Source organism: Aphelocoma coerulescens, chromosome 3 (genome assembly GCF_041296385.1).
Source record: "Aphelocoma coerulescens isolate FSJ_1873_10779 chromosome 3, UR_Acoe_1.0, whole genome shotgun sequence".
NCBI classification, from domain to species: Eukaryota; Metazoa; Chordata; class Aves; order Passeriformes; family Corvidae; genus Aphelocoma; species Aphelocoma coerulescens.
Window position 1 is genome coordinate 124,670,298 of NC_091016.1, and position 14,329 is coordinate 124,684,626.

General features: G+C 54.0%; 1 protein-coding gene across 1 annotated transcript in view; it reads right to left on the reverse strand.

Moving 5' to 3' along the window:
• The window catches only part of LOC138108782 (L-gulonolactone oxidase-like), a 34,245-nt gene extending 31,206 nt beyond the window's left edge, over positions 1–3,039 (reverse strand). Inside the window, exon 1 of the mRNA XM_069011883.1 lies at positions 2,900–3,039. Coding sequence (XP_068867984.1) covers positions 2,900–2,902 — 3 coding nt within the window. The 5' untranslated portion in view covers positions 2,903–3,039. The remainder of the gene's footprint in view (positions 1–2,899) is intronic.
• Between the last annotated feature and the right edge of the window lie 11,290 nt (positions 3,040–14,329).

Consider the following 14,329-nt stretch of genomic DNA (forward strand, 5'->3'; position numbering starts at 1 on the left):
CCCACCCCAAATCCCCACCCCAAATTCCCCAAATCCCCACCCCAAATTCCCCAAATCCCGACCCCAAATCCCCACCCCAAATCCCTCCCCAGTTCCCCAAATCCCGACCCCAAATTCCCCAAATCCCGACCCCAAATTCCCCAAATCCTGACCCCAAATCCCTCCCCAGTTCCCCAAATCCTGACCCCAAATTCCCCAAATCCTGACCCCAAATCCCTCCCCAGTTCCCCAAATCCCGACCCCAAATTCCCCAAATCCCGACCCCAAATCCCGACCCCAAATTCCCCAAATCCCGACCCCAAATTCCCCAAATCCTGACCCCAAATTCCCCAAATCCTGACCCCAAATTCCCCAAATCCCTCCCCAATTCCCCAAATCCCGACCCCAAATTCCCCAAATCCCGACCCCAAATCCCTCCCCAATTCCCCAAATCCCGACCCCAAATCCCGACCCCAATTCCCCAAATCCCGACCCCAAATCCTGATCTCAGTTCCCCAAATCCCCTCCCCAAATCCCGACCCAAATCCTGACCCCAAATTCCCCAAATCCCTCCCCAGTTCCCCAAATCCCGACCCCAAATCCCCAAATCCCGACCCGAAATTCCCCAAATCCTGACCCCAAATTCCTCCCAAATTCCCCAAATCCCTCCCCAATTCCCAATCCCGACCCCAAATCCCTCCCCAAATTCCCCAAATCCTGACCCCAATTCCCCAAATCCCGACCCCAAATCCCTCCCAAATTCCCCAAATCCCTCCCCAATTCCCCAAATCCCGACCCCAAATTCCCCAAATCCCCACCCCAAATTCCCCAAATCCCAACCCCAAATCCCCACCCCAAATTCCCCAAATCCTGACCCCAAATCCCTCCCCAGTTCCCCAAATCCCGACCCCAAATCCCCAAATCCCGACCCCAAATTCCCCAAATCCTGACCCCAAATTCCTCCCAAATTCCCCAAATCCCTCCCCAATTCCCAATCCCGACCCCAAATCCCGACCCCAAATTCCCCAAATCCCGACCCCAAATCCCCAAATCCCGACCCCAAATCCCTCCCCAAATTCCCCAAATCCCGACCCCAAATCCCTCCCCAATTCCCCAAATCCCGACCCCAAATCCTGACCCCAAATCCTGATCCCAAATTCCCCAAATCCCTCCCCGATTCCTGACCCCAAATCCTGACCCCAAATCCCTCCCCGATTCCCCAAATCCCTCCCCAAATTCCCCAAATCCCGACCCCAAATCCCGACCCCAAATTCCCCAAATCCCGACCCCAAATCCCGACCCCAAATCCTGGCCCCAAATCCTGACCCCAAATCCCGACCCCAAATTCCCCAAATCCCGACCCCAAATCCCTCCCCAGTTCCCCAAATCCCGACCCCAAATTCCCCAAATCCCGACCCCAAATTCCCCAAATCCTGACCCCAAATTCCCCAAATCCCCACCCCAAATCCCTCCCCAGTTCCCCAAATCCCTCCCCAAATTCCCCAAATCCCGACCCCAAATTCCCCAAATCCTGACCCCAAATTCCCCAAATCCCGACCCCAAATCCCTCCCCAGTTCCCCAAATCCCTCCCCGATTCCCCAAATCCCGACCCCAAATCCCCACCCCAAATTCCCCAAATCCCGACCCCAAATCCTGACCCCAAATTCCCCAAATCCCGACCCCAAATCCCCAAATCCCGACCCCAAATCCCGACCCCAAATCCCTCCCCAGTTCCCCAAATCCCTCCCCAAATTCCCCAAATCCCGACCCCAAATCCCCAAATCCTGACCCCAAATCCTGACCCCAAATCCCGACCCCAAATTCCCCAAATCCCGACCCCAAATCCTGGCCCCAAATCCCGACCCCAAATCCCGACCCCAAATTCCCCAAATCCCGACCCCAAATCCCGACCCCAAATCCTGGCCCCAAATCCCGACCCCAAATCCCCGCTCATCCCAACCCCCCGGCACAGCCCCTCCCCCCCTCCCCCTTCCCAAGGCTCGGGAATTTCGGGAAGCGATTCCAAACATCCCAAAAACCCCTCGGGATCCTTGGGAAGGGGGGGAGGGGGAGGAGCGGCCGCTTCCCAAATCCCAGAGAAATCCCAAAAGCAGAAAAACCTGGGAAAAAAAAAACCCAAAAATTCCGAAAAAAAACCCCAAAAATTCCCAAAAACCCCAAAAATTCCCCAAAACCCCAAAATTCCGGGAATTTTTTGGATTTGAGAGGGGAAAAAAATTGGGAAAAAAATTCCCAGCGAGGTGAATTTCTCCCGGGAGGGGGAGGGGGGAGATTCCCAAATCCCAGAGAAATCCCAAAAGCAGAAAAACCTGGGAAAAAACCCCAAAAATTCCCCAAAAAAACCTCCCAAAAACCCCAAAATTCCGGGAATTTTTTGGATTGAGAGGGGGAAAAAATTGGGAAAAAAATTCCCAGCGAGGTGAATTTCTCCCGGGAGGGGGAGGGGGAGATTCCCAAATCCCAGAGAAATCCCAAAAGCAGAAAAACCTGGGAAAAAAAAACCCCAAAAATTCCGAAAAAAACCCCAAAAATTCCCAAAAAAACCCCCAAAAATTCCCAAAAAAAACCTCCCAAAAACCCCAAAATTCCGGGAATTTTTTGGATTGAGAGGGAAAAAAAATTGGGAAAAAAATTCCCAGCGAGGTGAATTTCTCCCGGGAGGGGGAGGGGGGAGATTCCCAAATCCCAGAGAAATCCCAAAAGCAGAAAAACCTGGGAAAAAACCCCAAAAATTCCCAAAATCCGGGAATTTTTTAGATTGGGGTGGGAAAAAAATTGGGAAAAAAATTCCCAGCGAGGTGAATTTCTCCCGGGAGGGGGAGGGGGGAGATTCCCATTCCCAAATCCCATCCCCCCCCCCAAAAAAAACCGGGAAAAATCCCTCGGGATCCTCCTCACCATCCCGGAGCCGCTGCGGGAATTCCCGGTGGGAATTTCGGGGGGGGATCCCGATGGATTCGGGCTTGGAAGAGGCCGGGAAAACGCCGGGAATGGCAGGAAAAGCGGGATGAGTTCCGAATTCTGGGAATTGCCACATTCCAGAGGGTGGGGGAGGGGAGGGAGGGGAAGGGGAGGGAGGGGGAGGAGGGAATTCCAAAGGTTTGGAGTTCCTGGGGCTGGGAAAAGGTTGGGAATTCTTGGGGAAATGCCGAGGATTTGGGGGGGGTTGGGGAGGGAATTCCTGGGAAAAGGGGGAAAAGGGGGGAAAATTCCAAAGATTTTGGGATTCAGGCAGGGAATTGTTGGGAAAAGGGGGAAAAGAGGAGAAAATTCCAAGGATTTTGGGATTTGAGGAGGGTTCAAGGCAGAGAATTCCTGGGAAAAGGGGGAAGAGGGGAAAGATCCCGAAGATTTTGGGATTTTGGGAGGGAATTCCTGGGAAAAGGGGGGAAGAGGGAAAAAATTCCAAGGATTTTGGGATTTGGGGAGCACAGGGAGGGGTGGGGGGATGGGAATTCCTGGGAAAAGGGGGGAAGAGGAGAAAAATTCCAAGGATTTTGAGATTTGGGGAGGGAATTCCTGGGAAAAGGGGAAAGAGGGAAAAAATCCCGAAGATTTTGGGGGGTTTGGGGAGGGAATTCCTGGGAAAAGGGGGGAAAAGAGGGAAAAATTCCAAGGATTTTGGGATTTGAGGAGGGTCCCAGGCAGAAAATTCCTGGGAAAAGGGGGGAAGGGGGAAAAATTCCAAGGATTTTGGGGTTTGGGGAGCACCAGGAGGGGTGGGGGATGGGAATTCCTGGGAAAAGGGGGGAAATCCCGAGGATTTTGGGGGTTTGGGGAGGGAATTCCGGGATCCTGGGGTGCCATATCCTGAAAATTCCAAGGATTTTGGGGTTTGGGGAGCACCGGGAGGAGTTGGGGGATGGGAATTGCTGGGAAAAGAGGGAAAAAATCCCGAAGATTTTGGGGTTTTGGGGAGGGAATTCCTGGGAAAAGGGGGAAAGAGGGAAAAAATTCCAAGGATTTTGGGATTTGAGGAGGGTCCCAGGCAGAGAATTCCTGGGAAAAGGGGGGAAGAGCCCGAAAATTCCAAGGATTTTGGGGGTTTGGGGAGGGAATTCCGGGATCCTGGGGTGCCATAGCCCGAAAATTCCAAGGATTTTGGGATTTGGGGAGCACCGGGAGGGGTTGGGGCAGAGAATTCCTGGGAAAAGAGGAAAAAAATCCCGAAGATTTTGGGGGGTTTGGGGAGGGAATTCCTGGGAAAAGGGGGAAAGAGGGAAAAAATTCCAAGGATTTTGGGGTTTGGGGAGCACCGGGAGGAGTTGGGGGATGGGAATTCCTGGGAAAGGGGGAAAAAATCCCAAAGATTTTGGGATTTGGGGAGGAAATTTCTTGGAGAAGAGGGAAAAATTCCAAGGATTTTGGGGGTTTGGGGAGGGAATTCCGGGATCCTGGGGTGCCATAGCCCGAAAATTCCAAGGATTTTGGGATTTGGGGAGCACCGGGAGGGGTTGGGGGATGGGAATTCCTGGGAAAAGGAATTCCAAGGATTTTGGGATCTGAGGAGGGTCCCAGGCAGAGAATTCCTGGGAAAAGGGGGAAAATCCCGAGGATTTTGGGGGGTTTGGGGAGGGAATTCCTGGGAAAAGGGGGAAAGAGGGAAAAATTCCAAGGATTTTGGGGGTTTGGGGAGGGAATTCCGGGATCCTGGGGTCCCATATCCTGAAAATTCCAAGGATTTTGGGATTTGAGGAGGGTCCCAGGCAGAGAATTCCTGGGAAAAGGGGGGAAGGGGGAAAAATTCCCAGGATTTTGGGATTTGAGGAGCACCAGGAGGGGTTCTAGGATGGGAATTCCTGGGAAAAGGGGGAAATCCCGAGGATTTTGGGATTTGGGGAGGGAATTTCTTGGAAAAGGGGGAAAAGAGGGAAAAAATTCCAAGGATTTTGGGATTCAGGCTGGGAATTCCTGGGAAAAGGGGGAAAGAGGGGAAAAATCCCAAAGATTTTGGGGTTTGGGGAGGGAATTCTGGGCTCCTGGGGTGCCATAGCCCGAAAATTCCAAGGATTTTGGGGTTTGGGGAAGGTTCAAGGCAGGGAATTGTTGGGAAAAGGGGAAAGAGGGGAAAAATTCCAAGGATTTTGGGATTTGGGGAGCACAGGGAGGGGTTGGGGGATGGGAATTCCTGGGAAAAGGGGGAAATCCCGAGGATTTGGGGGGGGGTTGGGGAGGGAATTCCTGGGAAAAGGGGGAAAAGAGGAGAAAATTCCAAGGATTTTGGGGTTTGGGGAGGGAATTCCGGGATCCTGGGGTGCCATAGCCCGAAAATTCCAAGGATTTGGGGATTTGGGGAGCACCGGGAGGGGTGGGGGATGGGAATTCCTGGGAAAAGGGGAAATGGGGACTGGGAATGGGAACTGGGAACTGGGGATGGGAACTGGGATCAGGGTTGGGATCTGGGAATGGAACCCAGGAATGGGATCCAGGATTGGGAACTGGGATCTGGAACTGGGACTGGGAACTGGGAACTGGGATCCAGGATTGAGATCCGGGATTGGGAACTGGGATTGGGAACTGGGAACTGGGAATGGGAACAGGGATTGGGATCCAGGATTGGGATCCAGGAATGGGACCTGGGACTGGGAACTGGGACTGGGAACTGGGAATGGGAACTGGGAATGGGATCTAGGAATGGGATCCGGGATTGGGAGCTGGGACTGGGAACTGGGATTGGGATCCAGGAATGGGAACTGGGACTGGGAACTGGGATTGGGAACTGGGATTGGGAACTGGGATTGGGATCCAGGATTGGGATCTGGGATTGAGATTGGGAACTGGGATTGGGATCCAGGAATGGGAACTGGGATTGGGATTGGGAACTGGGATTGGGAACTGGGATTGGGATCTGGGAATGGGATCTGGGATCTGGGATCCAGGATTGGGATCCAGGATTGGGATCCAGGAATGGGAACAGGGACTGGGAACTGGGACTGGGATTGGGATCTGGGATTGGGATCCAGGAATGGGAACTGGGACTGGGATTGGGAACTGGGATCTGGAACTGGGACTGGGAACTGGGAACTGGGATCCAGGATTGAGATCCGGGATTGGGAACTAGGATTGGGAACTGGGAATGGGAACAGGGATTGGGATCCAGGATTGGGATCCAGGAATGGGACCTGGGACTGGGAACTGGGACTGGGATCCAGGATTGGGATCCAGGAATGGGAACTGGGACTGGGAACTGGGATTGGGATTGGGATCTGGGATTGGGATCCAGGAATGGGAACTGGGATTGGGATTGGGAACTGGGATTGGGAACTGGGATTGGGATCCAGGATTGGGATCTGGGATTGGGATTGGGAACTGGGATTGGGATCCAGGATTGGGATCTGGGAATGGGATCTGGGATTGGGATCCAGGATTGGGATCTGGGAATGGGATCTGGGGTTGGGATCCAGGATTGGGATCCAGGATTGGGAACTGGGACTAGGATCTGGGATCTGGAACTGGGAACTGGGACTGGGTACTGGGAATGGGAACTGGGAATGGGAACTGGGACTGGGATCCAGGAATGGGATCTGGGAATGGGACCTGGGAATGGGATCTGGGATTGGGATCCAGGATTGGTAACTGGGGTTGGGATCCAGGACTGGGTACTGGGAACTGGGATTGGGATCCAGGATTGGGATCCAGGACTGGGTACTGGGAATGGGAACTGGGATTGGGATCCAGGATTGGGATCCAGCACTGGGATCCAGCACTGGGATCCGGGACGGGGATCTGGGATCTTTTCCCGCCGGAAAAGCCCCGGCAGTTCCCAGCCGGCAGCGGGATCGTGGCCGGGAGGGAGCCCCGAGCGTTCCCGAGTTTTTCCCACGGCTTTTCCAGGACTTTTCCGAGGTTTTCGGACCTCTGCCCCCCCCCCCCCCAACTCCCGAGCAAAGGCCGGGATCATCTCCCGACGTTCCCGGCTGGCGATTGGATCCCTCCGGCTCCAAAGGCCGGGCAAAGGTCGGGAATTGATCCCAAAAATTCCTCGGGATTATCCATTAACAGAGCTGGGGGGGGGGAGGGGAGGGGGGGGGAGGGGCCGGGGTTGCAGCCGGAGGGAGGGGACGGCTCCGAATTCCCGGGATTTCGGGGAATTCCCGAAGGTTCTGCAGCCCCGGATCCCGAGGAATTCCCAAATCCTGAGGAATTCCCGAATTTCCGGCCGTTCCCCAATTTCCGGCCGTTCCCGAATCCCGAGGAATTCCCAAATCCCGAGGAATCCCAAACTCCCACCCATTCCCAAATTTCCATCCCTTCCCAAATCCTGAGGAATTCCCGAATTTCCGGCCGTTCCCGAATTTCCGGCCGTTCCCAAATCCCGAATCGTTCCCAAATCGGGGGAAATTCCCAAATTCCCGGAGCCTTCCCAGGATGCCATTCCCAGCCCGAAATCCTGAGGAATTCCCAAATCCCGAGGAATTCCCAAATTCCAGGAAATTCCCAAATTTCCACTCATTCCTGAATTCCAACATTTTCCCAAATCACACTTCCCAAATCCCGAGGAATTCCCAAACTCCCGCCCATTCCCAGATTTCCATCCCTTCCCAAATCCCGAGGAATTCCCAAATCCTGAGGAATTCCCCAATTTCCGCCCATTCCCAATTCCAATCTGCTCCCAAATCGCTCTTCCCAAATTCCAGGAAATTCCCAAATCCTGAGGAATTCCCGAATTTCCGGCCGTTCCCGAATTTCCGGCCGTTCCCGAATCCCGAGGAATTCCCAAATCGGGGGAAATTCCCAAATTCCCGGAGCCTTCCCAGGTTGCCATTCCCAGCCCGAAATCCCGAGGAATTCCCAAATTCCAACAGATTCCCAAATTTCCTCTCATTCCCAAATTCCGTCTTCCCAAATCCCGAGGAATTCCCAAATCCCGAGGAATTCCCAAACTCCCGCCCATTCCCAGATTTCCATCCCTTCCCAAATCCTGAGGAATTCCCCAATTTCCGGCCGTTCCCGAATCCCGAATCGTTCCCAAATCGGGGGAAATTCCCAAATTCCCGGAGCCTTCCCAGGTTGCCATTCCCAGCCCGAAATCCCGAGGAAATTCCCAAATCCTGAGGAATTCCCAAATTTCCACTCATTCCTGAATTCCAACATTTTCCCAAATCCCGAGGAATTCCCAAATCCCGAGGAATCCCAAACTCCCGCCCATTCCCAAATTTCCATCCCTTCCCAAATCCTGAGGAATTCCCGAATTTCCGGCCGTTCCCGAATTTCCGGCCGTTCCCAAATCCCGAATCGTTCCCAAATCGGGGGAAATTCCCAAATTCCCGGAGCCTTCCCAGGATGCCATTCCCAGCCCGAAATCCCGAGGAAATTCCCAAATCCTGAGGAATTCCCAAATTCCCTGAATTCCCAAATTTCCACTCATTCCTGAATTCCAACATTTTCCCAAATCCCGCTTCCCAAATCCCGAGGAATTCCCAAATCCTGAGGAATTCCCCAATTTCCGCCCATTCCCAATTCCAATCTGCTCCCAAATCGCTCTTCCCAAATTCCAGGAAATTCCCAAATCCTGAGGAATTCCCGAATTTCCGGCCGTTCCCGAATTTCCGGCCGTTCCCAAATCCCGAATCGTTCCCAAATCAGGGGAAATTCCAAATTCCCGGAGCCTTCCCAGGATGCCATTCCCAGCCCGAAATCCCGAGGAAATTCCCAAATCCCGAGGAAATTCCCAAATCCCGAGGAAATTCCCAAATCCCGAGGAATTCCCAAATTCCAGGAAATTCCCCAATTTCCGGCCATTCCCAATTCCAATCTGCTCCCAAATCGCTCTTCCCAAATTCCAGAGTGTTCCCAAATTCCAGGAAATTCCCAAATTCTTCCTGCAGGATTCCTTTCCGAAGGCACTTCCTGATCCCAGTCCTGAATTCCCAGTCCCATTCCCAGTTCCCATTCCCAGTTCCCAATCCCAGTTCCCAATCCCCAGTTCCCATTCCCAGATCCCAATCCCAAATTCCCAGTTCCCATCCCCATTCCCATCCCCATTCCCATCCCCCATTCCCATTCCCAGTTCCCAGTTCCCATTCCCGGTTCCCATTCCCAGTTCCCCATTCCCAGGTCCCAATCGCAGTTCCCATCCCCCATTCCCAGTTCCTGTTCCCAGTTCCCATTCCCATCCCCCATTCCCAGTTCCCATTCCCAGTTCCTGTTCCCAGTCCCCATCCCCCATCCCCATTCCCAGTTCCCATTCCTGGTTCCCATTCCCAGTTCCCCATTCCCAGTTCCCGATCCCAGGTCCCATCCCCCATTCCCAGTTCCCATTCCCAAATTCCCAGTTCCAGTTCCCATTCCCAGTTCCCAGTTCCCATTCCCAGTTCCCATCCCCCATTCCCAGTTCCCATCCCCCGTTCCCATTCCCAGTTCCCATTCCCAGTTCTCATTCCCGATTCCCGTTCCCAGTTCCCATCCCCAGTTCCCGTCCCCAGCTCCCATTCCCCATTCCCATTCCCAGTTCCCATTCCCAGTTCCTATTCCCAACTTCCCAGTTCCCAACTTCCCAGTTCCCAGTTCCCATTCCCATCCCCCATTCCCAGTTCCCATTCCCAGTTCCCATCCCCCATTCCCAGTTCCCATTCCCAGTTCCCATTCCCAGTTCCCAGTTCCCATTCCCAGTTCCCATTCCCAGTTCCCATTCCCGGTTCCCAGTTCCCATTCCCAGTTCCCCATTCCCAGTTCCCAAATTCCCAGTTCCCAGTTCCCATTCCCAGTTCTCATTCCCGATTCCCGTTCCCAGTTCCCATTCCCAGTTCCCGTCCCCAGCTCCCATTCCCCATTCCCAGTTCCCAGTTCCCATTCCCAGTTCCCATTCCCAGTTCCCCATTCCCATTCCCCGTTCCCATTCCCAAATTCCCATTCCCAGTTCCCATTCCCAAATTCCCAGTTCCCATTCCCAGTTCCCATTCCCAGTTCCCATTCCCATCCCCCATTCCCAGTTCCCATTCCCATTCCCAGTTCCCATTCCCAGTTCCCATTCCCAGTTCCCATTCCCAGATTCCCAGTTCCCCATTCCCAGTTCCCATTCCCAGTTCCCATTCCCAAATTCCCAGTTCCCATTCCCAGTTCCCATTCCCAGTTCCCAGTTCCCAGTTCCCATTCCCATTCCCAGTCCCCATTCCCATCCCCCATTCCCAGTTCCCATTCCCATTCCCAGTTCCCATTCCCAGTTCCCCATTCCCAGTTCCCATTCCCATTCCCAGTTCCCAGTTCCCATTCCCATCCCCCATTCCCAGTTCCCAGTTCCCATTCCCAGTTCCCCATTCCCAGTTCCCATTCCCATTCCCAGTTCCCAGTTCCCATTCCCAGTTCCCCATTCCCAGTTCCCATTCCCAGTTCCCATTCCCAAATTCCCAGTTCCCCATTCCCAGTTCCCATTCCCAGTTCCCATTCCCAAATTCCCAGTTCCCATTCCCAGTTCCCATTCCCAGTTCCCAGTTCCCAGTTCCCATTCCCATTCCCAGTCCCCATTCCCATCCCCCATTCCCAGTTCCCATTCCCATTCCCAGTTCCCATTCCCAGTTCCCCATCCCCCATTCCCATCCCCCATTCCCAGTTCCCATTCCCATTCCCAGTTCCCATTCCCAGTTCCCCATTCCCAGTTCCCAGTTCCCATTCCCAGTTCCCCATTCCCAGTTCCCATTCCCATTCCCAGTTCCCAGTTCCCATTCCCAGTTCCCCATTCCCAGTTCCCATTCCCAGTTCCCATTCCCAAATTCCCAGTTCCCCATTCCCAGTTCCCATTCCCAGTTCCCATTCCCAAATTCCCAGTTCCCATTCCCAGTTCCCATTCCCAGTTCCCAGTTCCCATCCCCGTTCCCATTCCCAGGTCCCATTCCCAGTTCCCATTCCCAGTTCTCGTTCCCAGTTCCCAGTTCCCATTCCCAGTTCCCATTCCCCATTCCCCATTCCCATTCCCAGTCCCCATTCCCCGTTCCCAGTTCCCATTCCCAGTTCCCAGTTCCCGTTCCCAGTTCCCGTTCCCAGTTCCCAGTTCCCATTCCCAGTTCCCATTCCCAGTTCCCATTCCCAGTTCCCAGTTCCCATTCCCATCCCCCATTCCCAGTCCCCATCCCCAGTTCCCATTCCCAGTTCCCATTCCCAGTTCCCAGTTCCCAGTTCCCCATTCCCATTCCCAGTTCCCATTCCCAGTTCCCATTCCCATCCCCCATTCCCAGTTCCCATTCCCATTCCCAGTTCCCATTCCCAGTTCCCATTCCCAGTTCCCATTCCCAGATTCCCAGTTCCCCATTCCCAGTTCCCATTCCCAGTTCCCATTCCCAAATTCCCAGTTCCCATTCCCAGTTCCCATTCCCAGTTCCCAGTTCCCAGTTCCCATTCCCATTCCCAGTTCCCAGTTCCCATTCCCAGTTCCCCATTCCCAGTTCCCATTCCCAGTTCCCATTCCCAAATTCCCAGTTCCCCATTCCCAGTTCCCATTCCCAGTTCCCATTCCCAAATTCCCAGTTCCCATTCCCAGTTCCCATTCCCAGTTCCCAGTTCCCAGTTCCCATTCCCATTCCCAGTCCCCATTCCCATCCCCCATTCCCAGTTCCCATTCCCATTCCCAGTTCCCATTCCCAGTTCCCCATCCCCCATTCCCATCCCCCATTCCCAGTTCCCATTCCCATTCCCAGTTCCCATTCCCAGTTCCCCATTCCCAGTTCCCAGTTCCCATTCCCAGTTCCCCATTCCCAGTTCCCATTCCCATTCCCAGTTCCCAGTTCCCATTCCCAGTTCCCCATTCCCAGTTCCCATTCCCAGTTCCCATTCCCAAATTCCCAGTTCCCCATTCCCAGTTCCCATTCCCAGTTCCCATTCCCAAATTCCCAGTTCCCATTCCCAGTTCCCATTCCCAGTTCCCAGTTCCCATCCCCGTTCCCATTCCCAGGTCCCATTCCCAGTTCCCATTCCCAGTTCTCGTTCCCAGTTCCCAGTTCCCATTCCCAGTTCCCATTCCCCATTCCCCATTCCCATTCCCAGTCCCCATTCCCCGTTCCCAGTTCCCATTCCCAGTTCCCAGTTCCCGTTCCCAGTTCCCGTTCCCAGTTCCCAGTTCCCATTCCCAGTTCCCATTCCCAGTTCCCATTCCCAGTTCCCAGTTCCCATTCCCATCCCCCATTCCCAGTCCCCATCCCCAGTTCCCATTCCCAGTTCCCATTCCCAGTTCCCAGTTCCCAGTTCCCCATTCCCATTCCCAGTTCCCATTCCCAGTTCCCATTCCCATCCCCCATTCCCAGTTCCCATTCCCATTCCCAGTTCCCATTCCCAGTTCCCATTCCCAGTTCCCATTCCCAGATTCCCAGTTCCCCATTCCCAGTTCCCATTCCCAGTTCCCATTCCCAAATTCCCAGTTCCCATTCCCAGTTCCCATTCCCAGTTCCCAGTTCCCAGTTCCCATTCCCATTCCCAGTTCCCAGTTCCCATTCCCAGTTCCCCATTCCCAGTTCCCATTCCCAGTTCCCATTCCCAAATTCCCAGTTCCCCATTCCCAGTTCCCATTCCCAGTTCCCATTCCCAAATTCCCAGTTCCCATTCCCAGTTCCCATTCCCAGTTCCCAGTTCCCAGTTCCCATTCCCATTCCCAGTCCCCATTCCCATCCCCCATTCCCAGTTCCCATTCCCATTCCCAGTTCCCATTCCCAGTTCCCCATCCCCCATTCCCATCCCCCATTCCCAGTTCCCATTCCCATTCCCAGTTCCCATTCCCAGTTCCCCATTCCCAGTTCCCAGTTCCCATTCCCAGTTCCCCATTCCCAGTTCCCATTCCCATTCCCAGTTCCCAGTTCCCATCCCCGTTCCCATTCCCAGGTCCCATTCCCAGTTCCCATTCCCAGTTCTCGTTCCCAGTTCCCAGTTCCCATTCCCAGTTCCCATTCCCCATTCCCCATTCCCATTCCCAGTCCCCATTCCCCGTTCCCAGTTCCCGTTCCCAGTTCCCAGTTCCCATTCCCAGTTCCCATTCCCAGTTCCCAGTTCCCATTCCCATCCCCCATTCCCAGTCCCCATCCCCAGTTCCCATTCCCAGTTCCCATTCCCAGTTCCCATTCCCAGTTCCCCATTCCCATTCCCAGTTCCCATTCCCAGTTCCCATTCCCAGTTCCCCATTCCCATTCCCAGTTCCCATTCCCAGTTCCCATTCCCAGTTCCCCATTCCCATTCCCAGTTCCCATTCCCAGTTCCCATTCCCAGTTCCCATTCCCATCCCCCATTCCCAGTTCCCATTCCCAGTTCCCATTCCCAGTTCCCATTCCCAGCTCCCAGTTCCCAATTCCCAGTTCCCATTCCCAGTTCCCGTCCCCAGTTCCCATTCCCCATTCCCAGTTCCCAGTTCCCATTCCCAGTTCCCATTCCCAGTTCCCATTCCCAAATTCCCAGTTCCCATTCCCAGTTCCCATTCCCAATTCCCAGTTCCCATTCCCAAATTCCCAGTTCCCATTCCCAGTTCCCCATTCCCAGTTCCCATTCCCAGTTCCCATTCCCAAATTCCCAGTTCCCATTCCCAGTTCCCCATTCCCAGTTCCCAGTTCCCAGTTCCCATCCCCCCTCCCATTACCATTCCCACCCCCATCCCCATTTCCAGTTCCCAGTTCCCATTCCTATTCCCACCCCATTCCCAGTTCCCATTCCCAGTTCCCATTCCCATTTCCCATTCCCACCCCATCCCCATCCCCATCCCCATTCCCAGTTCCCATTCCCAGTTCCCATTCCCAGTTCCCATTTCCCATTCCCAGTTCCCCATCCCCATTTCCCAGTTCCCAGTTCCGGAATTCCGCGGGGATCCGGAATTCCCGGCCTGGAATTGCCGAGGTTTGGGGTCGTTCCCGGTCCCGCTCCGGCCTCGGGGGAGGAGAGCGGGAAGAGGGAGCAGATTCCCAGCAGGATCCAGCGGCCGGAGCCTTTCGGGATCATGGCGCCTTCGGGGGGGATGGGAATGGGGGATCCCAAATCCTAAATCCGAATCCCAAATCCCAGATCCCAAACCCTCAATCCCAAATTCCAAATCCCAGATCCTGAATCCTGAATTCCAAATTCCAAGCGCCAGATCCCAAATCCTCAATCCAAATCCCTGATCCCAAATCCTCAATCCAAATCCCTGATCCCAGATCCCAAATCCTCAATCCAAATCGCAGATCCCGAATCCCAAAGCTCAAATCCCAAATTCCAAATCCCAGATCCCAAATCCTTAATCCAATGCTAGATCCCAAATCCTCAATCCGAATCCCTGATCCCAAATCCCAAAGCAAAAATCCCAAAGCAAAAATCCCAAAGCACAAATCCCAAATCCCAGAACCCAAATCCTCAATCCCAAATCTTCAATCCAAATCCCAGATC